The following is a 26,837-nucleotide window of genomic DNA, read 5'->3' on the forward strand; positions in this document are numbered from 1 at the left end:
GTAGCTCACGAGCTTTGAGGAAATGCTGAAAACCGTGAAACACACAGTACAAGAGGTGATTTCAGGGTTATGGGCAGATTAGATGCTACAGTCTGCTCCAAAGAGCAACCGATCTAGAGAAATCACGTAAAAGACTAGGCAGATACACAAAACAAGACAGATACATGAAGAAGACAGATCAGGAATGGGACAGCTCAGTGACACGGAACACCTGAGGTGCGGAGAACGAGGCAGGAAGCCCCTGCAGGAGGCGGGTGGGAGCACACTCTGCGGCACGGGGCAGCGGCCCACCTCCAGGGCTCCAGACGCGGCGGCGGGATCGGCCCGGGAGAGGATACCAGCAGGAAGGACAAGGATGTCAACCCCAGGTGAGGATCACAAGAACAGGCAGCCTCGACGCCAGGGAGGAGACGGGGAAGCCAAGAGACCGCCACCCACCAGGATGACACACCTGGCAGGGACCCCAGTCCTCTCCAGCATCACTGGAAAGCATGCAAGTGACAGGAGCAGTGCCCGTCCAATCCCACAGGGAGACTAAGAAAAAACAAGAGGCAAATCCTAGATGGAAAAGTCAGCCTCGGGAGCTAGACGGAAGCTAGGACTACTGCAGCCACAGCACCGAGGCACACAGAGGCAGAGAGATGAAAAGTAAGAAGGAATAGTTACGAGAGACAGAGAAGAGATCGGAGCATTTCAGCTAATGTCTAATGGATGCTGGATATTCACAAAAATAAGGGCTTATGACTTTCCAGAACTAAAAAAAAGACACAGGTCTTCAGATTGAAACACCACCTTGAATACTAACAAGAATGAAAAATAAAACTATACCTAGATGCACAGTAATGAACATGCAGAAATCTCAAGAATAAGCAGTGAAAAACCTAAAAGCTACCAGAGAGAAAAGATAACTTTGTGCTCCAAAGAAAAGAAACAGCTGAGACTAAAGGAGTGAGCCCCGAAAGGAGTGAAATACATTTCACAATGAGGTCTCCCAACCCCTCAACAAGAGATTAGTCCTGCTTTTCTACACGCTAATAACCAACTATCAGAAAGAGAAATCAAAAAAACAACCCTGTCTAAAACTGCATCAAAAAGAATAAAATACCTAGGAATAAACTTAACCAAGGAGGCAAAAGACCTATACTCTGAAAACTAAACTCTGAAAACATTGACAAAGAAATCTCAAGATAATACAAAGAAATGGAAAGATAGCCCATGTTCATGTATTAGAAGAATTAATCTTGTTAAAATGTCCATACTACCCAAAACAATCTACAGATTTAATGTAATCCCTATCAAACTTCCTATCAGACATTTTTCACAGAACAGGAACAAATAATCGTAAAATTTATATGGAAACACAAAGGACCCCGATTGCCAAAGCAATCTTGAGAAAAAAGAATAAAGCTGGAGGTATCACACTCCCTGACTTCAAACTATACTACAAAGCTACAGTAATCAAAACAGGCTGGTACTGGCACAAAAACAGACACATAGATCAATGGAACAGAATACAGAGCCCAGAGATAAACCCATGCACTTAGGGTCAATTAATCCACAACAAAGGAAGCAAGAATATACACTGGGGAAAAGACAGCCTCTTCAGTAAATGGTTCTCAGAAAACTGGGCACCTACATGTAAAAGAATGAAATTAGAACACTTTCTCATACCATATACAAAAATAAACTCAAAATGGATAAAAGACCTAAATGTAAGACCAGAAACCATAAAACCAATAGAAAACAAAGGTAGAACACTCTTTGATATAAATCATAGCAATATTGTTTTTGGATCTGTCTCCTAAGGCAAAGGAAACAAAAGCAAAACTAAACAAATGGGGCCTAATTAAACTTAAAGGCTTTTGAACAGCAAAGGAAACCACTGAAAAAATGAAAAGATGGCCTACAGAATGGGAGAAAATGTTTGCAAATGATATGACCAGTAAGAGATTAATATCTAAAATACATAAATAGCTCATACAACTCAATATTAAAAAAATAAACAAACCAATTAAAAGTGGGCAGAAGACCTGGATAGGCATTTTCCCAAAGAACACATACAGATGGCCAATAGGCACATGAAAAGATGCTCAACATCGCTCATCATCAGGGAGATGCAAATCAAAACAATGAGGTATCACCTCACACCTGTCAGAATGGCTATGGTCAAAAAGAGCAAAAATGACAAATGTTGGTGAGGATGTGGAGAAAAGGGAACCCTTGTGCTCTGCTGGTGGGAATATAAATTGGTGCAGCCACTATGGAAAACAGTATGGAGGTTCCTCAAAAAAACTAAAAATAGAATTACTATACAGTCCAGCAATTCTACTGTATTTCTGATATACATCTGGAGAAAGCAAAAATACTAATTCAAAAAGATACACGCTCCCCAATGCTTACAGCAGCATTATTTACAATAGCCAAGATACAAAAGCAACCTAAGCGTCCATCAAGATGAATGGATAAAGAAGATGTGGTGTATACATGCAGTGGAATATTGCTCAGCCATAAAAAAGAAATTCTGCCATTTGCAACAACATGGATGGACCTAGAGGGTATTATGCTTACTGAAATAAGTCAGACAGAGAAAGACAAATACTGTATGTTATCACTTATATGTGGGATCTAAAAAATAAACAAATGAATGTAACAAAACAGAAACAGATTCACAGATAAAGAGAACTAGGGGTTACCAGTGGGATGAGGGAAGTGGGGAGAGGCTAGATAGGGATAGGAAATCAATAAGTATAAACTAAATACTATGTATAAAACAAATAGGCTACAAGGATATAAATATACCCAACTTATAATAAATTTAAGAATGGAGTATAATCTATAAAACTATTGAATCATTATATTATACACCTTAAACAAACATAATATTGTAAATCAATTATACTTCAATTTTAAAAAAAGAATCCTGAGGCCAAACCGAAAAAAAAAAAAAAGGAGAAAAAAAGATTAGTCTTAATGTAGTTTACACTGCTGCAAAACACAGAAAGCAGATGAAAAATCCTTCCAACATGTGTGTATAATGAAGAACATGCACAATGTTAATTGGGAACAAACATTTGTCCATAAATTTAAAAATGAATATATTGTGGCAACTGACATGAAGAAACCATGGATAAATTTTTAAAGATTCAGATATATCAAAACAAAAGCGACTGAATCGTACACTGTAAATGTACAAATCCTCGTGTGGGAATGTTCAACAACAGCTGTATTCACAGTAGCCAAAAAGCAGAAACAACACAAATGTCCATCCATTGACACATGGACATACGATGGAATATTATGCAGCCATGGAGTACCAATACAGGCTACAATATGGATGAACCTTGAAAACATTATGTCAAATGAAAAAAACCAGACACATATTTGTATGAGTCCAGTTATATGAACTGTCCGAAGCAGGCAAATCTAGTGCAGGCAGAAAGTAGGTGGGTGGCTCCCAGGTGCCGAAGGAGCGACGTGGAGAACCAGCGTATGCGGAGGGCGCTTCCGTTAGGGGTGAGGGGACAATATTATGGAATTAGAGAGTGGTTAGGGTTGCACAACTTTGTCAATTCACAATTTAGCATTAAATTGCCTACTTTTAAAGGGTTATATATAGGAATTACAGCTCAAAAAAAAAAAGATAAAAGCAAAATGATCTAAATCTATTATAGCAAAATATGAGGACGTGACAAAGCTTGACATTTGGTACACAGACATGTATTATATAGTCTCCATACCTTTCTATATGCCTGAAATATTTCCTTTTAAAAAGGGGGTAGAGCAACTTTCTAAAAGTGTGGTATGGCACGAGGAAAAAAACAGTACCAGAAAAGGAAAAGATCCAGAAACAGACCCAGGTTTGTGTAAGAACATAAGCATATTTTAAAGGATCCATTTCAAATCCTGGAAGGAAAATAGATTATTCAAAATACCAACAGCCATTTGGAAAAACAAATCCGGAAGTTGGAGTCTATTCCAGGACCTGTCCACCTTCCAGAGTTCAATGAAATTTCTGATAAACAACTGGGTCGTCACATCCCCATCATCCTCCTCTTGGCAAAAAGTCTGTGATGAGGTTACTCTAAAAAGCTCCAATAAAAACAACAATAGCATTAAAAATGTTGCGGGCAAACTGATTTCTTAGAAAAGGTTAAGTTGTAATTCCAGTTGTACCCCGATCACCAAGTAGTAGGTTTGCTGAGTACTAGCTGTAAAGTCCTTTACACGAAGCATGTGCTTAAGTGCTATGTTAATTACAGCACCTGGAACTGAATATCACTAATCAGAAAACTCTTCACTGCGTAAGTTCTGGATAACGGGAAAAGAAACACATTCACTCAACAATGTTTAGCACCAACTAAGCACAGAACACTGGATTTGCAGGGACGAACGAAACAAACTGCAACAGAGCAGGGGATGGAAGTCTAGTAAGACAGAGACATGGCATAACACTCAACAAGAAAAGACAGGCAGAAGGAACTCAGAGAGAACAGCAAAGAAATCTGCTTGCGTCATGTGAGAGCCCATAGTAAGACAGTTTATAAGAGCAATCCCACCCTGCCAACAGCATGGCACTAAGGCAACTACCACACCTAAGAGAAATAGTACACATTCTTCACCAGGTATCTTATGAGATTAAAAATATCTTCAAAGGCTGTTTTTGCTCTCCAGTTTGAATCAGCTGAAGAAGAATCAGGATGAAAAGATTAATTAGGAGTATCTTCAAATGATCTAAAATTAGGTCCTAAGAATCTATGTAGTGGATAGAACAGTGATTTCAGGCTATCTTTCAAATAGATATCCTGAAACCATGTGATCACAGAGTGGGAAAGAGGAAAAAAAAACACCCCCCAAAGAAAGTTAAGAGGAAAAGAACATCAATTTAATTCAGTCTACCCACAACTGTACCTGTTGGTGGCAGCATCCTGAACACTGGCATTTTTATGACTTAATAAGCTATCTTCTCTTGTAACCTAAGAAAAAGAAATCATAAAAATTAAATCTCCTCAATACATTGTAATAACCTATATGGGAACAGAATCTAGAAAAGAGTGGATATATTAACTGATTCACTCTGCTGTACAGCAGAAGCTAACACAACATTGTAAATCAACTATACTCCAATAAAAATTAATTAAAAAAAATTAAATCTCTCTCGTGGGTAATAAAGTAATAAATTTACATTCCTTTCCAGTAAAAATAGAAATAATCTGTTTGCTTCAGCTCCAGAAAGAGGTAACCATAACTTCTCTATGGAAATATCAGTACTGTACCCAGCAAAACCCTATCCCACGCCCAAATTCATACTCCAAGTTTCCACTTCAATATGTTGGTCTATGAATCCATACGCTTTACTGGACAGCTCTAAATTATTTAAGACACAATGATATGTTAGTCAATGTACACAGAATCCAAAAAGATTCAATGCCAGAATTTTTCAAATTTACATGATAAAAAGCAGAAACATGTTAAGCTGCATATCTGGCTTTTTGTTTTTCCCTGAGTACAAGGAATATTTCAGAGGAGAATTCTAAAGAGGTCAGTTATTGAGGTATCATTTACATACAGTAAAATGCACACATTTTAAATGTACGGTTTGGTACATAATCAACACTACAATCAACATATGTAACACTTCCACTACCCCAAATGTTCCCTTGAGGCTTCCGATACAATCCCACCAAAAACCCATACACGTGGCCAGCAGTGATCTGTGCTTTCCATAGTTTCATATAAATGGAATCATAACATCCTTTTGTGGCTCCCTCTTTAGACTAACAGGATGTTTTTGAGGTTCACCCACGGTGTTGCATGTGTCACTAATGCATTCCTTTTTTGCGTGCTGAGTAGCTTTCCACTGTATGGATACACCCCAATTTGTTTATCTGTTTACTTGTTGATGGACATTTGGATCGTTTCTAGTTTTTACCTATTACAAACAAAGGTGCCAGGAACATTCATGTACTAATACCTGTGTGAACCTACGCTCTTATTTCTCTTGAGTAAATACCTAAGAGTGGGGCTGCTGGGTCATATGCTAAGTGTACGTTTAATATTTTACCAACTCTTTTTTTCAAACTTAATTAATTAATTTTTGGCTGCGTTGGGTCTTTGTTGCTGCGCACAGGCTTTCTCTAGTTGCGTAGAGCTGGGGCTGATCTTTGTTGCGGATCACGGGCTCTAGGTGCACAGGCTCAGTAGTTGTGGCACACGGGCTTCAGCAGTTGTGGCTCATGGGCTCTAGAGTACAGGCTCAGTAGTTGTGGCACACGGGCTTAGTAGCTCAACCACATGTGGGAACTTCCGAGACCAGGGATCGAATCTGTGTCCCCTGCATTGGCAGGTGGACTCTCAACCACTGCAACACCAGGGAAGCCCTTACCAACTCTTTTATAAAGTACTTGGAACATTTTATGTTCTTACCAGCTGTGTGCATTGCAGGCAGTCACGGGCATGTCAGTCGTTAACTTCAGCTATGAATTACAATGTTAGCTGTAGACTTTTTTCATAGATACCATTTATCAGGCTGAAGTTCCATTCTACTACTACTTTGCTGTGAGCTTTTATCATGAACAAGTGTTAAATAATGTGAAATGCCTTTTCCAAATAAATTGAGACAATTTTTCTTACTTTTTAATATGTTGTACTATACTGGTTTTTGAACGATAAACCAACTTTTTTCCTGAGATAAACCCTACTTGGCCATGGTGTACTATCCTGTTTATAAGCTGTTCAGTATGATTTGCTTCCACTTTGTTAAGGGCTTTTGAGTCCACGTTCAAGAACAGTCCTGGTCTGTAGCTGCTTTTCTTGTACTCTCCTTCTCTGGCTTTGGTGTTAGGCTAAGACTAGCCTCATAAAACGAGTTGGGAAGTGCTCCCTGCTCTTCTAATTCCTGAAAGAGCTTGTGTAGGACTGTCTTCTGCCTTAGATGTTCAGTAGGCCTTAACAATGAAGGTGTCTGGTCCTGAATTTTTCTTTGTGGGATGATTTTCACTATAAAACAAAATCTTTCATTTAGGGCTATTCAAGTTATTTCTCTCTTGTTCAAGTCAAAACAGATCCAAAGTACAACTGAAACGTAAGGTGACGAAAAACTGTCACCACCACTGCTGCTACAATAGGCAGTGTCAACATCAGGATCAACACTTACTAAACACTGATTCTGTGCCAGAAGCCATTCTGTGGCCTTTACCTTTATCATTGTATTTCATCCTTATAACCCACCTTCGGGAAGGTGTTACCATTACCACTTTTTAAACATAATTAAACTGAGGCTCAGGGAAATTAACTAACTTGCCAAGTCACAAAGCTAATCGGTGACTAGCTACTAGTAGATTAGAAACAGGATTCAAACTCCAGTTGTCTGATTCCAGAGCATGTACTGCCGTATTTTATATATAAATATTATGTTTTATGTTTACACTGGGGTGAGAAGCTACATAAAGTGCATGAACGACATTCCTCAAGTCCTCTCAGCTCTCTTCAAGGTCTGTGCCTGGGAACACAATGGGTAAAGAGCCCCTTCTCAACAACAGGATTATTTTGAAATCCTAGTTGACAACCGGACTTGGTGAGACAGGCTTCTGTCCTGCTTCAGTGCAGAGGATAATCTGAAAGTTGGGGAGGGCCAAGGAAAAGCTGATTTTGAGAACATGGACGCCATCAACTTCATAGGGGCTGGTCCCTACCCACTGCACCCTTCATGAGACGACACAACCAACTCTTCGCCTTATAACCATCACTCTGTTGCCAATAACATCACAATTTTGCTGAATTGGGGGTAGATGGGTGGTGGGGAACAATGAATTGATAAAGAAAGACCTAAAGTCATAGACTTAATATTGACAGGAACCTAAAAATCACTATAGAGTTTCCAGCTATAAAAGTGACAAAGATTAGGGACTCACTTCTACAGGAATTTGACTTTTTTTTTTAATTTCTTATACTGTAGAGCAGCATCTTTACTCTTTTTATCCTGTGACTCCCCCCTCTTAATCTTGCCTGAGTAGAATGTGGAATTAGGAAGGCATGTGCCATCTTTTTTTTTTTTTTTCTTTTCCTTTTTTTGGCCGCACTGCGCTGCATGCGGGATCTCAGTTCCCTGACCAGGGATGGAACCCGCACCCTCTGTGGTGGAAGCGCAGAGTCCTAACCACTGGACCGCCAGGCAAGTTCCGGCATTGCCATCTTGAGTGTGCTTCCTGGTACTACTCTCTCTCTAATCACCGGCCAAGTCACTCATGTCTACCGTTCGTATACTTTCTTTGTTCTACAGGGTCTCCTTCCACTTCACCAGGACCCTAGTAAAGGCAGCTTACCTTCTGCACTGCTTCTACATGAGCCTTCAAAATGTTACTCTTCAAGTCAGGAGGAACTCTCCTGGCGTTCAGTGCTGGGCTGTCAATGGCATTATTCAGACATTTCTCAGTTAACTTCACCACTTCCTCCTAGATATTAAAAATATACTGTAAGCAACTCTGAGAGCATATAACTCAATGGAAGCAGAAAAGGACTGATGACATTTCATATTCAGACTATCAGGGAATCATGTGTCTCAGGCAGTCATATCCTACTGCAGGTAGAGTCGACTCTTACACAGGGTTTCAAACTAAGGCACAGTAATCACAAACAAGAACTATGACTTGGCAGGGACCCCTGGAAATCATCTAGCCCAATTTCCTGTCTCTAAGCAACTGAATAACTAACGACACCACCCTGGACAAATGCCTGAAATAAACCACAAAATGTGTGCCTTTTGCTGTAATTAATTTCAATTGGATTTTAGGTCAGGCCCTACGCAGGCTAAACCCTGTGGTTCTGGAACTGTCACCAGGTAGATGACTGTGTTTGAGATTATGTTACATGGCCAGAAGGAGGTCACTATCAGGTGAAGACTTAACGAAAATGATAAAATAAAGCCCAAGTCCACTGAATGAAGATCATAATTGAAACAATATAAATTAACTATTATGAAAAGAAATGGGAGAAAGCAAATTAATAAGTTTAAATTATCTGCACTACAACTGATATTTTACCTGACTTGAATGCCAATCAATAACAACAACAGCTACCATTATCATTACTATGGTTACCATTTAACACTGGGCTAAATAACAAACTCACTCTAAATACTTTCTTCATCTCAGATACAGCTTTTGTTCTATAAAACAGGCTAGCTGCCACGTATGGGATTACACACTGCACCGCTCTTTCAGGTTTGAAAATATTTAACTAATGTGCTTATTCTAATCTGTTTTTTCTAAGTGTGGTCTCCACACATCTGCCTCTGGGTGGGATCCTAAAATGTGAATGTTTTAACAAGCTTCCCTGTGTGATTCTGATACCTATAAACATTTGAGAATCACTACTTTGCACTAGACTGTAACTTCCTAGTCTTTTTTATATTTACTTTTTGCGGTACGCGGGCCTCTCACCATTGTGGCCTCTCCCGTTGCGGAGCACAGGCTCTGGACGTGCAGGCTCAGCGGCCATGGCTCATGGGCCCATCTGCTCCACAGCATGTGGGATTCTCCCAGACCGGGGCACGAACTCGCGTCCCCTGCACCGGCAGGTGGACTCCCAACCACCGCACCACCAGGGAAGCCCTAACTTCCTAGTCTTCAGAGTGGTTCCCAGCAAGTGAAAGAAGACCTGATGCCCTTTCTCAACCATACCTACTTCACCACCAGATGACCCAGCAAGCCCACCTCTGGGCTTAACATCCAAAGGAAACAAAATCACTATCCCAAATAGATCTGCACCCCGAAGTGCACTGCAGCCATGACATGGAAACAACCGGAGGGCCTGTCAACAGGTGATGAAGAGGATGTAAAATACACACACACACACACACACACACACACACACACACACACACATAAATACACACACACAAGGAAACACTGTTCAGCCTTTAAAAAGAAGGAAATCCCGCCATTTTCAACAATACAGATGAAGCTGGAGGCCTCGTGCCAAGTGAACAAAGCCAGATAGAGAACAACAAATATTGCACGGCACTACTCAGATGTGGGACCTAAAAAAAATTTCCAAATCAGAAACAGAGAGCAGAATGGTTGCCAGGGACTAGGGGGTGGGATAGCAGAGGGAGGTTGGTACAAGTTATCAGATGAATAAATCCCGAGGACCCAACGTACAGCATGGTGACTACACTTAATTATACTGTTTTTTACACTTGAAATTTGCTGAGAGAGTAGATCTCAAGTGCTCTCACCAAAAAAACAAAACAAAAAAGGTAACTTACGTGAGGTGACAGATATGTCAACTAATTGGACAGCAGGAATCACTTCACAATGTATACTTACACCAAATCATCAAGGTGTACACTTTAAAGGTATTTAAATTTTATTTGTCAATTATACCTCAGTAAAGCTGGAAAAGTATCATGGCTAGTTCAAATGCTTTGACATTTTCTTTTCAGAGACAATTACATTGCAGACTTGAGATTATTTGCTAATCATTTATATTTGCACATCACGGGATTCTCAGAGCAACCTGCCTCTGATATAGGCAAGTATTTATTTTCCTGCCTATATTAAAAACAAAAACAAGAATTCAACACACGTATCACAGGTAAAAGTACCCGTGACTGTTACCATCTTTCTGGAAGGCAATTTTGCAAAAGTACCAAAGGCTTTAAAATAACCAGTCTCGGGTTGACATGCTTGTGGTCAGCAGGTCGTCACCATCCTGCAGAGGGTGGGGGTCTCAGCTTCTGCAGAACAGCTCAGAGATACGCAGCAGACGGTTATCCACATCCCTTCAGGAGGAGCTAGGAGCCCTGTGACTCTACTGTCCTAATCATTAACTGCTAGAGTCAGCTCTCTGGAACTCAGGAAAGGCCCAGGAGGCTACAGCCTGTTTCCTACAAACAAGAAACAGGGGACATGGAGAGGCTTTTTGTTCCTGGGAGGGCCCCACGGGGTCCTGCTTGGTTTCAGTCCCCCCTTTTCTTTGATCCTCCTCAATCCTGAGGGGAACAGGGGCAGGACAAGAAAGGGAATGAAGTTTTTGAATAGAGAGATTAATCATAAACTCAGCAGGGCCACTCAGTGTTTGAAGTTCTCAACCGGAATGCCATCAGATCTAAACTGAAAACCACTCTTGAGGGCTTCCCTGGTGGCGCAGTGGTTGAGAGTCCGCCTGCCGATGCAGGGGACGCGGGTTCGTGCCCCTGTCCGGGAAGAACCCACATGCCGCGGAGCAGCTGGGCCCGTGAGCCATGGCCGCTGGGCCTGCGCGTCCGGAGCCTGTGCTCCACAATGGGAGAGGCTGCGACAGTGAGAGGCCCACGTACTGCAAAAAACAAAACAAAACAAAAAAACCACTCTTGAAACAATCCTGGCTAGAAGAGAAGTCTTATTTCTGAGAGCTCCTTCTTTAAATGGCCCAGAAAAACTGAAACTGTTTAATTGAAAAAAAATTATATAAGCCTTTTAACTAAAGTGAAGTTCTTTTTAGTTCTAACCTTGGAGAGACGCAAAGAGTTATTTTAAGGTTGGTATGGTTCACTTTTCTTGAGAATTTAATAAAATTTGGACCCGCTTTCCAGAAAAACGTATAAGTGAATCAAAGACAAGAATATGTATTCAATTTCATAGGGTTTAAGGCACTCCTTATAATGATTCATGGGCAGATCCATGATTTGCAAGAATCTTGCTTTAGAAGAATACATACAATTTGCCTTGTATTTTACCTAAATATACACAAAAGTTTTAACCACTTTATAAACTTTCTTCCCCTTCAACTGCTGAATGTATCTAAATGAAGCCAGAAGAGTCCCTGAGATCATGATAAAAGAGATGTGAACTTTTAGAGCTAGCTTACCATATAAACTAAAAAATGCTAAGATACCAACAGCTTAACAGCCTGATTTCCAGACTTAAAAATTATTCTTTAAAAAACTGGCGCCTGGGACTTCCCTGCTTGTCCAGTGGTTAAGACTGTGCTTCCACTGCAGGGGGCGGGGGTTCGATCCCTTGGTTGAGGAACTAAGATCCCACATGCTGCACAGTGCAGCCATAAAATAAAAATTAAACATTTTTTAAATTAAAAAAATTAAAAACCTGCACCAACAATATTAGTATAATATTAGTAACTATTCTTTAAGCTGAAAATGTCAAGAGGTAGCAGAATACGCCATCCCCAAATATGCCACTTTGGGGCATATTATTTTGAGCTGAAGGCAATTGAGAAGAAGCAGATAGAAGAAACGTTCTGTCCTTACCCTATATGCCTAAAAGCAGAACGGACACTTACAAAGGAGTCCCTCCTTCCCTCTCTACCAGGAAGGACAAATGTTAGTCCCTGCAAACAACTCAAACCCTTACCATGAAAAGCAACGACTTAAAGCTGTATAACAAGCCTTACTGCTGTTTACCCCGCCTTTCCATGTATTCTCCACCAACTACACCTTTCTTCTTTCTGACTTCAGCTGAAGATGGTATTTGGCTGCAATTCTAAGCCACCTCTGAGAGTTACTCATTCTTCCCTGGTATTTCTCATCTATACCTGAGATACACATATCAATAAACTTCTGTTTTTCTCTTGTTAATCTGTCTTTTGAAACAGAGGTCTCAGCCAAGAACTGAGAATGGTAGAGGAGGAAATTATTTTTCTCCCCTACAGCAATTACTGTCAAATAGGAAATATTTGCCTTTGCATTTGTAAAAGTATCATTTCTATTTACTACTTACATAATACACAACAGCTCACAGATCCCTGGACAAGGGTGACCTTTGCATGCCTAATATCTGAAGACTTCCCCAAAGGGAAGTCACACCCATCACCACACCTTCTGTGTCCAAATTGAGGGTAGAGGGAAAGAAAGTAACCACTTACAGAACCAGACTATCAATAAAACGTTTGGAATCACTTGTGTCAGGGACAAAATGGAGACGGTCAACAGGGGCACACAAAGGACACTTAACCTAACCTTGCACAGAACGTACAGCTCTTCCTCAGAGGTCAGCAGAAGACCCCAGCCAAGCCCCACACACCAAGTCCGTCCAAGCCCGCTCTGGGCTTCCTGTTCCCCTAACTCAACTACTCTGATCCAAATAAGAAAGAAGACCACTAGGCAACCAAGTAGCTGAAAAAAACAAAAACCTTCTGCATTTCTCCCATAAAATCCCTATTAATCTGTCAGCAACTTGGAACTTACTGCTCCCACAGTCTTGCGTTTCCAGGCTTACAGGTCAAAATCCTTGCAATAAGTTCATCTTTTTGCTTTGTTTTATTCAGAGTGCAGGTTTTGGGTTTTGCTATACTTTTTGGTTATACCCTATTAAGGTTCGGATACAAAGAAAATTAAAAGCGTAAAAACGACAAAGATTATTCCAAATCTTGTGTGGTAGCAACCTGCTGCTAGATTACATTCCCAACAAGAGAAGGACAACCTGCAGGCCAAACCTGACCCACACCTGCTGTAGTAAGTAAACCTGATGGGAACACGGCCACCCCCAGGCCCAGTGGCTGCTCTCCTGCCACAGTGGCAGAGTCGAGTACAATGACAGAGACTGTACGGCAGCCTAGACTAAACTATTTACTGACCTTTTAAGGAAACAGGCTGCCAACCTGTGGTCAAGAGAACAGTCATCGTGCCTGACTTTTAATGCTTTCCCTAAAAAGATGAGCGTTTAAAGACCATGCCTTCACTGTGCCCCGATCCCACTAACAAACGCAGGTTAGGTTTTGTTACTTTAAGCATTCTGTAAAATTTTCTGATCAAGGAACAAGAAAAAAATGATTCTTGAAATGAAATTTGAAGATAAAGAAAATTCTGGAACTGTCTCAAGTAATTAAGAAGAAGAAGGTAACTCAAAAATCTGTACATCTTGACACAGCATAAGCCCTAAAGGACTTCCAACACAAGGTCAGGCAGACACTGTGAACACATTTCCAACACGAGGAGGCCCCAAGGAATGGGAGAGTCCCCACAATGACACTGGGAGTCATCAGTGTCAGCATCCCCAGGTGGAAAGAACGCTTGCCTCACGCCTCCACCAAAAATCCAAAGAGCTGATTAAGTTAGTCTTAGCCTGAGGAACTTCCCACGCTGGGGAACCTGCTGCTTCCTAAGGCATCCTGTTCAATTTGCAGGTACGTTAGGACACGTTTTCCTACACCGAGGTGAAATCTGCATAACTCTATCATTCTCGCTGACCCTAACTCTTCTCTGAGGCTACTAAAAATCAAGTCACTTTACTTCCTGTGTCACAGCATACACAGCTCTTCAGATAATCCTGAGTTACTGATCCTCCGCCGTAACTGTGTCTCAAGATCCCTCACCATACTTTCTCAAACCCCTTTCGTTTGCCTAAGTTGCTTTTCTCTCTCTCACTTTTTCATACTGTGGTTGGATCCCCCCTTTCAAGCCCTTTCAGTTAATACAACAGAGACGTTGCAGCAGCCACACTTCACACTCCGTTTACAGATTCTCAAACATTTTTCACACATGCTTGTTACATTCTACCTCCCGACCCTAATCCTACACTTGTGTCAGACTTGGCATAATATATATTCTTAAATCCAAACCATCACTCCAGCCTGTCAAGGTCTTCGTGGATCCTGATTTTTGTCTTTCAAACTGTACTTCCCAGCTGTTACCAACTGAAAATTCCATTAGCATAGGAGATCTGCGGTATTTCTATGGGTGAGACAGGTCCAAGTTTCCAGAGGGCCAAGATTTTGTCATTCTTCTGTGGATTCCCTGCAATACTTATTATTTTATATCTGATAAAAAGTAAACAATAAACAGGTTTGTAGGACTGTATCAACAGTGTACGGTTCTCAAGTGACCCTACCAACCCTGGGTGACGCAGGTCCGACAGGGAGGAGAGAGCTCTAAAGTGGCTTCTCAAGACACGAGCTTGCAGTCCACTCTGCTGTCAGTAGTAGCACTAGTCCGAGCCTCGCGATTCTGTGGCTGGCTTAGAGCTTCTCAGTTACCCAATTCTTAGAGCTAATCATCCGACAGCTGACACTTGGTTTTAGAACAATATATTTTATTTACAATAGGCTTTTCATCCTAAAATTACTTTACTCAGTAAAGCTGATATTAACATTAATTTCTTACGTTTCCTTAAGCAAACATTAACTGTTGATGGCAGAGGTAGAGAAATCAGATAAAATGTTGCTGCCATATCAGCAAAGGATGTTGCAGCCATCAAGCCACCACATTATAGCTGCCTGACAGTGAGCCCTGAGGGAACTCAGGACCGAAACAAATGGGCTGCCCACTGTCAAGTTCATCTAGCACAGCCACTGCAGCTCCCTCCCCCAACACGGTGCACCCTGAGGGGACTCAGGATGGAAAAGCACAGGATCTTGGCCCCAGAGAGCTGAGGTGCATATCAAAGGAATGAGTTCAGTGAGCCCAGACTCTTGCATCTTCCCATACACAGAAAAGCACTAAATTCCTTAACGTGAGATGCCTGGTTTTCTTTTTTTTTTTTTGCGGTACGCGGGCCTCTCACCGCCGCGGCCTCTCCCGTTGCGAAGCACAGGCTCCGGACATGCAGGCTTAGCGGCCATGGCTCACGGGCCCAGCCGCTCCGCGGCATGGGGGATCTTCCCGGACCGGGGCACGAACCTGCGTCCCCTGCATCAGCATGTGGACTCCCAACCAATGCGCCACCAGGGAAGCCCCCAGGTTTTCTTTTATTAACAGTAATCTTTTGATGTTCCCACTACCTGGTCTTTGTTGCAAAAACTCCTATAGATCCTCCCCCGCCTCTTTGGAGCCGTCCCTCAGAGCTATCTCAGATGCTGTGCCCCAGGCTCAAAGTACTAAGAAAGTCCACCAAATAACACATATCTCTCAACTTTTAGGTTGTGCTTTTTTTTCAGTCGACAGACTTGTACACAGCACTAGCTGAAGAGTTATTAACTAGTCTGATATCCCTTATTTATTAGGACAGTACTGAATTCTTTGTTATTCCTGCCTGGCACTGAGTAAGCCCTCTCTAAGTATTAGCTATTATTTTCCTAGCTATGTGAGAGCTAAAATACTCCTTCATGGCATACCATTCACCTAACCCACTCTCTTACTCCCTGTCCTATCTTAAACCCACATTTGTACTCATTTTCCCAAGGCTTCACAACGAATTTAATAGATCCTCTGGTTGAGAGGCTCAGTTACATTATAGCAAAGTGTGCTCCCCACCTTCACAACCCAGCCAGGGTCTACCTGGCTTCTTTCTTCTTTACGATCACTCCAGGCCTCCACCAAATTTTTGTCAGATTAATTGTCAACTATCTAAAGTTTGCATCTAAAGCTTTCAATTAACCCTTCTGTCTCTGACCCCGCATTCCCCTATCTTACAGAGTCAGCAGAAAAAAATGACAATGTGAAGGAAACAGACCAATATAATTGAAAAATACTGAGGGGTCAAAAACAGGAAAGACTTTCTGAAATTCAATCAGCTTCTAAAAGACATTTCTAAGAAAAAACATAATAGAAGGAAAAAAAAAAAAAGACTTGGATTCAAAAGAACAATCTTCACAATGGCTACATAAGAAAGAAGGACATCACTCTGTGCTCCATCCTGGTCTCTGAGGAATCCCAGCTAGTGGTCCAGGGATGAAAGAGCTGCAAGTCAGATGTTCCCCTTCCCTCTTTAAAACCAAAACAAAACAAAATTCATTCAACAGGGATGGCTGGGCTGAACAAAAATGAAAGTTTAATAACCATATCACTTTTGACTGTGTTTAAAAAAAACTTGCGATGACCTTATAGGTCTTAACGTTAATGCCCATGTTTCCTCCTGCACATCCACGCATTTCACCTTTGTAAATGGTAAAACAGGTTTATAAGCGTTCAGCACAGACAGATTTCCCAGTGAAAGAAAAGAAAAAGTAACGGCTTTTGATGGAAATGATTTCTCAGAGGTCTGGAGCTGTGTGACAGGCAAACAAAGGAGGACTCTGAATACCTGGTTGCTGATGTTAACGTCCCTGTTGGGATGACTGGCTGGCAAAGGACCACTTTCCATTTCAAGGTGTTTGAGCTTCTCTGAGACATCTTTTAATGCTGAAAAAAAACGGGAGAAAACAGCCGCTTAGTCTGACAGGCTGTCACAGCCGTGGAAGGGTGAAGACTTAGGCTTTCTCCACACTCCTCAACATCAGTTACCATCAATTACAGGTAATAACCCAGATCACTACGGAACAGATATTCCATCACCAAGAAACTCTCCATTAATTTGATTAAGAGCTAACCTAAATAGGAACATCACCCTGTGTCTGCTCTGCTGGATGTGGAATCCCCATGGCATGTGTGGCTAAGAAAGCTCACAGTCATGAGAGTAGAGGAAAAGGCACAGAGCACCTGTGACACGGCCTTCCTTCCTAGGTACAACCCAAGCTCCCCCCTGCAAAGATCAGCACTCGGCTGTTTCCTTTCCTTGGCCCTGACTACACACAGCCTACAACTAAACTTACGTGGAGCAAACTGATGGAGGACACACATTTATGCACTCGCTGACTCAACCTATTACATACTGGTGACGTCAGGTGTGATGAAGAACAAGCGTTTTAGCTTCACTACATGCAAAACACATTGCACATAAAATCCTCCAACCACTGAAAGATGATACATTAAAGACAATTTAGCTTTAAATGAGTTCTATTTAACAACTGTTAGTTGTATTAATCTTATTTTGCAGGGACCAATTTGGTGGGAGTTTGAAATTTTACATTGTCCACTTGACAAAGAAGCTGTTGAATGCCTAATAATTTCTATATAATCAGGTAGAAGAAGGAAGGGGAAAACTATGAAATCATTTGCTCTTGGTCAAAGGGATCTTCCAAAAGTGTCCATCAGTTAATTCTGTACATCTTTCCCTTGGCTATACATTAGAATAAGATATGGAATTTTTAAGAAATACTGATTCCCAGAGCTGACCCTAGAACAATGATATCAGATTTCTGAATGTAGTTTTCTGGTATTGGTAGTTTTTAAAATTCTCCAGGTGATTCTTCTTTAAAATAAATTTACTTATTTATTTTTGGCTGCATTGGGTCTTCGTTTCTGCGTGCGGGGGCTACTCTTCGTTGCGGTGCGCGGGCTTCTCACTGCGGTGGCTTCTCTTGTTCCAGAGCACTGGCTCCAGGCGTGTGGGCTTCAGTAGTTGTGGCGCGTGGGCTCAGTAGTTGTGCCTCGTGGGCTCTAGAGCGCAGGCTCAGTAGTTGTGGCACACGGGCTTAGTTATTCCGCGGCACGTGGGATCTTCCTGGAACCCGTGTCTCCTGCACTGGCAGGCGGATTCTTAACCACTGCATCACCAGGGAAGCCCCAGAACAAATTTTTAATTCCAGTTACCAGCAGTACTTCAGCATGTTCTATGAAGCAGAAGCACTGTGCAACTTTTCGTTAATGCTTCTTTCTAAATTACTAAATACTATTGCTGTATTCTACACTCCTCAGAGACAACAGCATACTCACTGGCAATTTCCAATAAGTTGTTTAAAGAGAGTGTCTTAATTTTAGCAACAAATCAAAATTGGCAAGAGCCACATAAACATAAGCTGCTTTTAAATGAACACACACTGAGATTCAACAGAAAGCTCCTGTTTAAAGACAGTTTACGCTTTAATATCAAATCAAACTCACAAGTATACAGAAATTTTCAATGTGCAACTTACTGTTTCCTTTTAACCTTCTAAAAACTTAAGGAAGGCAGCATTCCTTCTGGATTATTTATTTTCGTGGGTCTGGGCAACAACAGCCCTCATTAATAACAAAATACTATCTGTGAACTAAGGGAATGTCCAAACATTCATTCAATCCTGTGCCCTAGATCTCTAAGGAAACTTTTTACTCTTAATTTTCACTCAAGAAACAAAGTAAAAAGCAAATTTGAAAATTCAAAAATGTTTAAGAACTTATAAATGATACAAATGTTTAATGGTCTCAATTATGTGATCTTAAATATTTCAATGGACCCTTAAGCCAAAAAGGCAAGAAGGCATAACTATTCTACAGTAACATTTCAAATCCAACCACTGCATAAAATATTCTTAGAGGAACTGCCTTAAACAGCTCATTTCAAAGGCGGGCAGACTAGGGCGATGCCAGTGATGTAACACAGAACGTTTAGTTACTCCTCACTCACCTTCCAGCCCCTCTAATCCAGCCTGCCTGGTGGCTGTGCTCACTTCACCTGGGGCTTGGGACATGGCCATGGTGTCAGGTGCCCCAACTACATCATCAATGGTTGTTTCCAGTAAGTCTGGACTATCTAGCAAATCAATCTTCAGAGGCAAGCTATAAAGGTAACAGAAAACTTAATTAAACCAAGAAGTTTATCAGGAAAAGAATTTTAAATACTAACAAAAATCTCTGCTGGAAAAATAATTCATTTAATAGTTTGGATCCCAAGTAGTTTATTCATCTGTCAAAACCCTCTGGGCAGATTCTCTTCCATCCAAGATGGAGTAAAAGGAACTGAATTTAGCTTCCCAACTGAAATAACCTAAGGGGAAAACAAACAATTTTCAAGAGTAAGACCTCAAAGAACAGAAGGCAGTGATCCTGAGCTTTGGAAAACAAATGAGGAGCCCTGTGCTTGACCTGAGGGGAGTCCCTGGGCCGGGGTGCAGAGAGAGTGCAGTGTGGCAGAGCACAGAGGCCTCCCTTGGCTGACAGCGCAGGGAGACCAAGGCAAGCCAGAGTTCACAGCACAGGCTACCAGACAGAAGAGAGCAGCCCTGCAAGGAGAGAATCCTACAGGTCTGCAGGTCCCCTCAAGTATGCAGGAGAGCACTGTGTAAGGAAACTCCCTGAGGCTGGGAAAGAACTAGTGGCACTCACAGTCTGCCACAGTGCCCCCTCCACAGACAGCATGTAAAAACATGTAATTCAAGGGCATTTAGTATTAGGAAGGTCCTGCCTCTGTAGTAGAGAATAATTAACCCAGACTGACCATGGCAACAAACCCACTTAACACATCATAAAAGACCTGAAAGGATCAAACTGCTTCCAAGTAACTTAACTGCATCCCAAGACAAAGCTCAAGAAGACTGAGAGGAAGACCAAATGATCTGGCATCCAACAAAGTAAATTTCACATGTCAGGCACCCAGTCAAAGACTGTCAGGAATGCAAGAAGGCAGAAAAAGACATCTCATACTAAAGAGAATAATCAGTCAAGAGAAACTGACACAGATACTAGAATTAGCAGACAAAGACACATAGTTATTGTAACTGTATTCCATATCCTCAAAACTTAAGCAGAAACTAGAAGATACAAAAAAGACCCAAACCAAACTTCTAGAGATGGAAACCACAATATCTGAGATGAAAAATATACTGGATGAGATGGACAGCAGATTAGATTTTAGAAAAGTCACTGAACTGAATGGCATAGCAATAGAAACTATCCAAAATAAAAGACACAGGGAAAAAGGAAATCTGCCAAATTAAAAGAATGTCAGTTATTCTTTGTGGGACAACTTCAAGCAACCTACTGTATGAATAACTGGAGTCCCACAGTGCGGGTGGGACAGAACAAATATCTGAAGAAAACAATGGCTGATGTGTTTACAAATCCGATGAAAACTATAAACCCACAGATCCAAGAATTTCAGGAAACCCTAAACACAAGAAGCATGAAGAAAACTACACCAAAGCATATCGTAACCACACTGTTTAAAGCCAATGATGAAAAGAAAAACTTAAAAGCAGCCAAAACATTGTATGTTCAAAGGAGTAAGATAAGGATGACAGCAAGCCAAAGCAATCTTTTATTTTACTTTTTTATTATTAACCTATTTTATATATATTAGTGTATACATGTCAATCCCAATCTCTCAATTCATCCCACCCCCACCCCCACCCCCACCCCACTTTCCCCCCTTGGTGTCCATAAGGTTAAAGCAATCTTGAGAAAGAAAAACGAAGCTGGAAGAATCAGGCTCCCTGACTTCAGACTATACTACAAAGCTATAGTCATCAAAACAGTACGGTACTGGTATAAAAATAGAAATATAGATCAAGGGAACAGGATAGAAAGCCCAGAAATAAACCCTATGGTCAATTAACCTAAAACAAAGGAGGCAAGAGTACACAATGGTGGAAAGACAGTTTCTTCAACAAATATTGCTGGGAAAACTGGACAGCTACATGTACAAAACTGAAATTAGATAATTCTTTAACACCATACACAAAAATAAGCTCAAAATGGATTAAAGACCTAAATGTGAGACCAGACACTATAAAACTCCGAGAGGAAAACATAGGAAGAACACTCTCTGACATAAATCACAGCAATATCTTTTTTGATCTGTCTCCCAGAGTGATGGAAATAAAAACAAAAATAAACAAATGGAACCTAATTAAACTCAAAAGCTTTTGCACAGCAAAGGAAACCATAAACAAAATGAAAAGACAACCCACAGGTTGGGAGAAAATATTTGCAAATGATGTGACCAAAAAGGGATTAGTCTCCAAAATTTACAAACATCTCAAGAGGCTTAATATCATCAAAAAAAAACAACCCAATCAAAAAATGGGCAGAAGACTTAAATAGACACTTCTCCAAAGAAGACACACAGATGGCCAAGAGGCACATGAAAAGATGTTCAACATCACTAATTATTAGAGAAATGCAAATCAAAACTACAATGAGGTATCACCTCACACCAGTCAAAATGGCTATCATCAAAAAATCCACAAACAATATAAATGCTGGAGAGGGTGTGGAGAAAAGGGAACCCTCTTGCGCTGCTGGTGGGAATGTAAATTGATACAGCCACTATGGAGAACTACCATACGACCCAGCAATCCCACTACTGGGAATATATCCAGAAAAAAAAGTGGTCTGAAAGGATACATGCACCCCAATGTTCACTGCAGCACTGTTTACAACAGCTAATACATGGAAGAAACCTAAATATCCATCAGCAGAGGAGTGGATAAAGAAGATGTACATATATACAATGGAATATTACTCAGCCATTAAAAAGAATGAAATAATGCCATTTGCAGCAACATGGATGGACCTAGAGATCGTCATACTGAGTGAAGTAAGTCAGACAGAGAAAGAGAAATATCGTATGATACCCCTTATATTTAGAATCTAAAAAGAAATGATACAAATGAACTTATTTACAAAAACAGAAAGAGACTCACAGATTTGGAGAATAAAGGGAGGTTACCAGGGGGGAAGGATAGGGGGAAGAGACAGTTAGGGAGTATGGGACTGACGTGTACACACTGCTATATTTAAAATGGATAACCAACAAGGACCTACTGTATAGCACAGGGGACTCTGATCAATGTTATGTGGTAGCCTGGATGGAAGGGGACTTTGTGGGGAGAATGGATACATGTATATGTATGGCTGAGTTGCTTGCTGTGCACCTGAAACTATCACAACATTGTTAATCAGCTATATTCCAATATAAAATAAAAAGTTTAAAAAAGAAAAAAGGATGACAGCAGATTTCTTATCAGAAATAATGCAAACTAGAGGACAGTGGAGGAGTATCTTAAAAGCGCTGAAAGAAAGAAGCGTATCAACCCAAATTTTATATCCAGCCAAAAAGCTTTCAAAAATAAAGGAAAATCTATGTATATACTAAATAAAAGTGAAAACAAACATCCACACAAAAATGTATACACAAATGTTCATGGCACCATTATTCATAACAGCCAAAAACATGGAACAACCCAAATGCCCATCAACTGAGGAATAGATAAATAAAATGTGGTATATCCACAGAGTGGCATAATAACCAGCAATAAAAGGAGTGAAGTACTGATACATGCTAGGACCCTTGAAAACATAATGCTAAGGGGAAAAAGCCAGACACAAAATACCACATATCGTATGAGTCCATCTGTATGAAATGTCCAGAAGAGGCAAATCCACAGACGCAGAAAGTAGATCTGTGGTTGCCAGGGGCTGGAGAAGAAAGGGGACTGACTGCTGTGGTGTAAGGTCTGAAGTTAAGATTCAACAGTACGGGCTGCCTGCACATCCTTGAGCCTCATGGGGCCCCAAAGGCCCAACCACCATGAGTTTCCCGCCTTTCACCAGATATGCCCTCCCAGTGAAAAAGGTCCCCCTCAACTGTACCAGCCCCATCCTACCATGTTCCTAATCCCACAAGCTTCACTTCTCTGCCAGCCCGTGAAACTGTTCAGACGAGCCAATCACGTCCCCTCATGGGAACCAGGGTGGCTCATTCTCATGTCCCTATAAAGCCTGCCTCCCAAAGTCCATGTTTGTCCACCCTGCTCCCAAGCACAACACGTACGAGGCCCCTCTCTTGTGGGGTTTCCTCCTCCCCTGAGCCACGAGTATGTGTCTAATAAACTGCTGTTTGTCTCACCTGTCCAGGGCTGGGCGTTGTGTGTTGGCCATCTTGTAGTATTTAGGGTGGGGGATCCCTCCCTCACCAAAAGTGTGAATAGGGGAGGAGCAGAACAACTAATAATGGGGATGGGGTTTCTTTGGGGGAGGGGTAAAACTATTCTAAAGTAAAACTGTAATAAAGGTGGCACAATTCTATCAATGTGCTAAAAACACTGAACTGTCCACTTTGAATATGTAAATGGTATGGTATGTGAATTATATCTTAATAAAGAAAAAAAGAAAGACAAATAAAAGGAATTCATGACAAAAAGACCAGCACTAAAAATTGCTAAAGGAAGACCTACAGGCAGAAGTAAAACAAACAACGTATTGTGGGGTATAAAACACAGATGGAAATTAAATGCTTGACAAATGACAGTACAAAGCCTGGGAGGGGAGAAATGGAAGTACGCTACTGTAAAGTTCTTATACGACACATGAAATGGTATAATATCCCGTGAAAGCAGACTGTGATAAGTGAAAGTTGTATAGGCTAAAGTAACAATTAAAGTGAAAAAAAAAATCCAAAGAGTTATAGCTAAGGAGTAAGAAGAGGTTATAAATGGAATTTTTAAAAAAACACCTGATTAATGAAAACAAGAAAGAGAGGAGGATGGGAACAAGAAACATATGGGACAAACAGGAAACAAAGAGCAGGATGATAGACACAATCATATCAATAATCGTATTAAAAGGAAGTAGTATAAACATACCATTTTAAAAAAATTCAGTCTCTGTAGAGACTGTCAAAAATTGCCAGTGCTGACTGTATTTCAAGTCATCATGGCAGGGTATTCGGAAGAGTTTTCAATTAGCAATAATCATGCCTCAGATAAACCTCATTGGCTATAATACTGCCACTGTGCAAAGCTGAAACATACCAATTTTCAGATGCAGAGACTGTCAGTTAAGATTTAAAAAGCAAAACCGAATTATGTGCTGCATACATGAAACACAATTTAAATATGAAGAAACAAATTAACAAAGATTAAAAATAAAAACAGAAAAAGATACACCATGCTAACATTTGTCAAAAGAAAGCTACAGTGAATATACTGATATCAAAGTAGAGTTCAGAGCAAAGAATAGTACTTAAAATGAAGATGATCATTTCATAAGGATAAGGGGGTCATTTAATCAAGAGAATATAACATTCCTAAATATTTATGAACTTAATGACGGAGCTTCAAAATACATGAAGCCAAAACTGAAAGAACTGCAAAGAGTAATAGATCAATTATGGTTGGAGATTTCAATACCCTTCTTTCAATAAGTGCCAGAACAGAAAATCAGCAAGGGTACAGTAGATTTGAACAGCACTAACCACCAACTTTACCTAATTGACATTCAGAGAATACTCCATCAAAACATCAAAACACATGTTCTTCTCAAGTGCATACAGAACAATCACTCAGACAATATTCTGGGCCATAAAACAAGAGTCAATAAATTCAAAAGGACTCAAATCATACAAAATATGTGTGTTCTTTGACCAGAATATAACTAAATTAGAAATCCAAAACAGAAAGCTCCTTGAAAAATCCCCAAATATTTGGAAACTATGTAATGCACTTCTAAATAACCCATGGATCAAAAAACATATGAGGGACTTCCCCAGTGGTGCAGTGGTTAAGAATCCACCTGCCAATGCAGGGGACACGAGTTTGATCCCTGGTCTAGGAAGATCCCACATGCCGTGGAGCAACTAAGCCCACACGCCACAACTACTGAGCCTGTGTGCCACAACTACTGAGCCCGAGTGCCACAACTACTGAAGCCCATGTGCCTGGAGCCCATGCTCCACAACAAGAGAAGTCACTGCAATGAGAAGACTGCGCACCACAATGAAGAGTAGCCCCCTGCTCACCGCAACTAGAGAAAGCCCGCGCACAGCAACGAAGACCCAACGCAGCCCCCCAAAAATAAAAATAAATAAAATAAATTTATTTTAAAAAAAAGATATGAAAAGGAAATTTAGAAAAGAATTTTGAACTATGAAAACGAAAGCACAACATATCCAAATTTGTAGGATGCCACTAAAGCAATAGTTAGAGGAATACTTATAACATTAAACATCTATATTATGGGGCTTCCCTGGTGGCGCAGTGGCTGAAAGTCCGCCTGCTGATGCAGGGGACACGGGTTCGTGCCCTGGTCTGGGAGGATCCCACATGCTGCGGAGCGGCTGGGCCTGTGGACCATGGCCGTTGGGCCTGTGCGTCCGGAGCCTGTGCTCCGCAACGGGAGAGGCCACAGCAGTGAGAGGCCCGCGTACCACAAAAAAAAAGGAACACATCCATATTAGGCAAGAAGAAAGTTTTCAAATCAATGACCTCAGCTTATACCTTGATAAACTAGAAAAAGAGCAAATTAAATGCAAAGGAAGTGGAAGGCAGGAAATAATAAAGATAAAAGGGAAAAATAATAGAAAAAATGAATTAAACTGAGAGCTAGTTCTTTGAGAAGCTCAATATAATTAATAACTTCTAGCTAGACTGATAAAAAGAGAGAATACATATTTACAATATCAAGAGTCGGAAGAGTGACATCACTACAGACATTACAGATGCTAATATTGTATAAGAGAATATTATTAACTTTATGCCAATAAATTCAATGACTTAGATGATATGCAAACATTTCTTGAAAGACACAAACTACCACTAGCTCACTAGGAAAACAGAAAATCTGAATAGACACAGAAAAGTAAAGAAATTGAATCAGTAATTTAACATCTTCTCACAAAGAGAAGCTCAGGCCCAGAGGACCTCCCTGGTAAATTCTATCAAATATTTAAAAGAAGAAATAATTCCAATCTTCAACAAACTATTTCACAAATAGAGGAAAGACAACATTCTCCAACTCATTCTATGAGCCCAGTATTACCCTGATACTGGAGCCATTCCAAATACATAACAAAAAATCAAGCAAGAAATAAAAAGGACTGTCCACCATGACCAGGTAGGATTTATCATAGGAATGCAAAGTTGGTTTAATGTTTCAAAATCAATTAATGTAAGACTACATTTTAATAAAAGAAAACATGATCATCTCAATAGATACGGGAAAAGCATTTGACAAAATCCAACAACACTCATGGCAAAAACTCTCAACAAAGAATAGATGGAACATCTTCAATCTGATAAAGGGAATCTACAAAAAAATCAACAGTGAACATCATATTTAATGATGGATGACTGAATTATTTCTCCTCTAAGTCAGAAACATAACAAGGATGTCCACCCTGACCACTTCTATTCAACAATATACTGGAGGTTCTAAAAAGTGCAATAAGAAAAAAAAGGCAAAGAACAGAAAAGTAAAGTAAATTAAGGGCCCAAATTAGAAAGGAAGAGGTTTTTATGTGCAGATGATAGAATCCTACACAAAGAAAAGCAAATGGAATCCACAAAATCCTACTAGAAAGTAATAAACGAGTTCAGCAAGGTTGCAGGTG

At 40.6% G+C, this 26,837-nt stretch overlaps 1 protein-coding gene and 1 non-coding gene across 3 annotated transcripts in view; both read right to left on the reverse strand.

The window, feature by feature from the left end:
- The window catches only part of EPB41L5 (erythrocyte membrane protein band 4.1 like 5), a 134,708-nt gene that overhangs the window by 12,397 nt on the left and 95,474 nt on the right, over window positions 1–26,837 (reverse strand). For both annotated transcript variants that reach the window (XM_065880299.1, XM_065880298.1), the window contains exons 16-19: window positions 19,137–19,288; window positions 16,956–17,053; window positions 8,322–8,450; window positions 4,909–4,973 (exon numbers count right to left, since the gene is read on the reverse strand). In XM_065880299.1, the coding sequence (XP_065736371.1) occupies window positions 4,909–4,973; window positions 8,322–8,450; window positions 16,956–17,053; window positions 19,137–19,288 (444 nt within the window). The remainder of the gene's footprint in view (window positions 1–4,908; window positions 4,974–8,321; window positions 8,451–16,955; window positions 17,054–19,136; window positions 19,289–26,837) is intronic.
- LOC136126187 (U4 spliceosomal RNA) lies at window positions 24,112–24,252 on the reverse strand. The gene has a single exon (XR_010656080.1). It is a non-coding gene; the product is annotated as a U4 spliceosomal RNA (small nuclear RNA).

This window comes from Phocoena phocoena, chromosome 7, assembly GCF_963924675.1.
Source record: "Phocoena phocoena chromosome 7, mPhoPho1.1, whole genome shotgun sequence".
Taxonomy (NCBI): domain Eukaryota; kingdom Metazoa; phylum Chordata; class Mammalia; order Artiodactyla; family Phocoenidae; genus Phocoena; species Phocoena phocoena.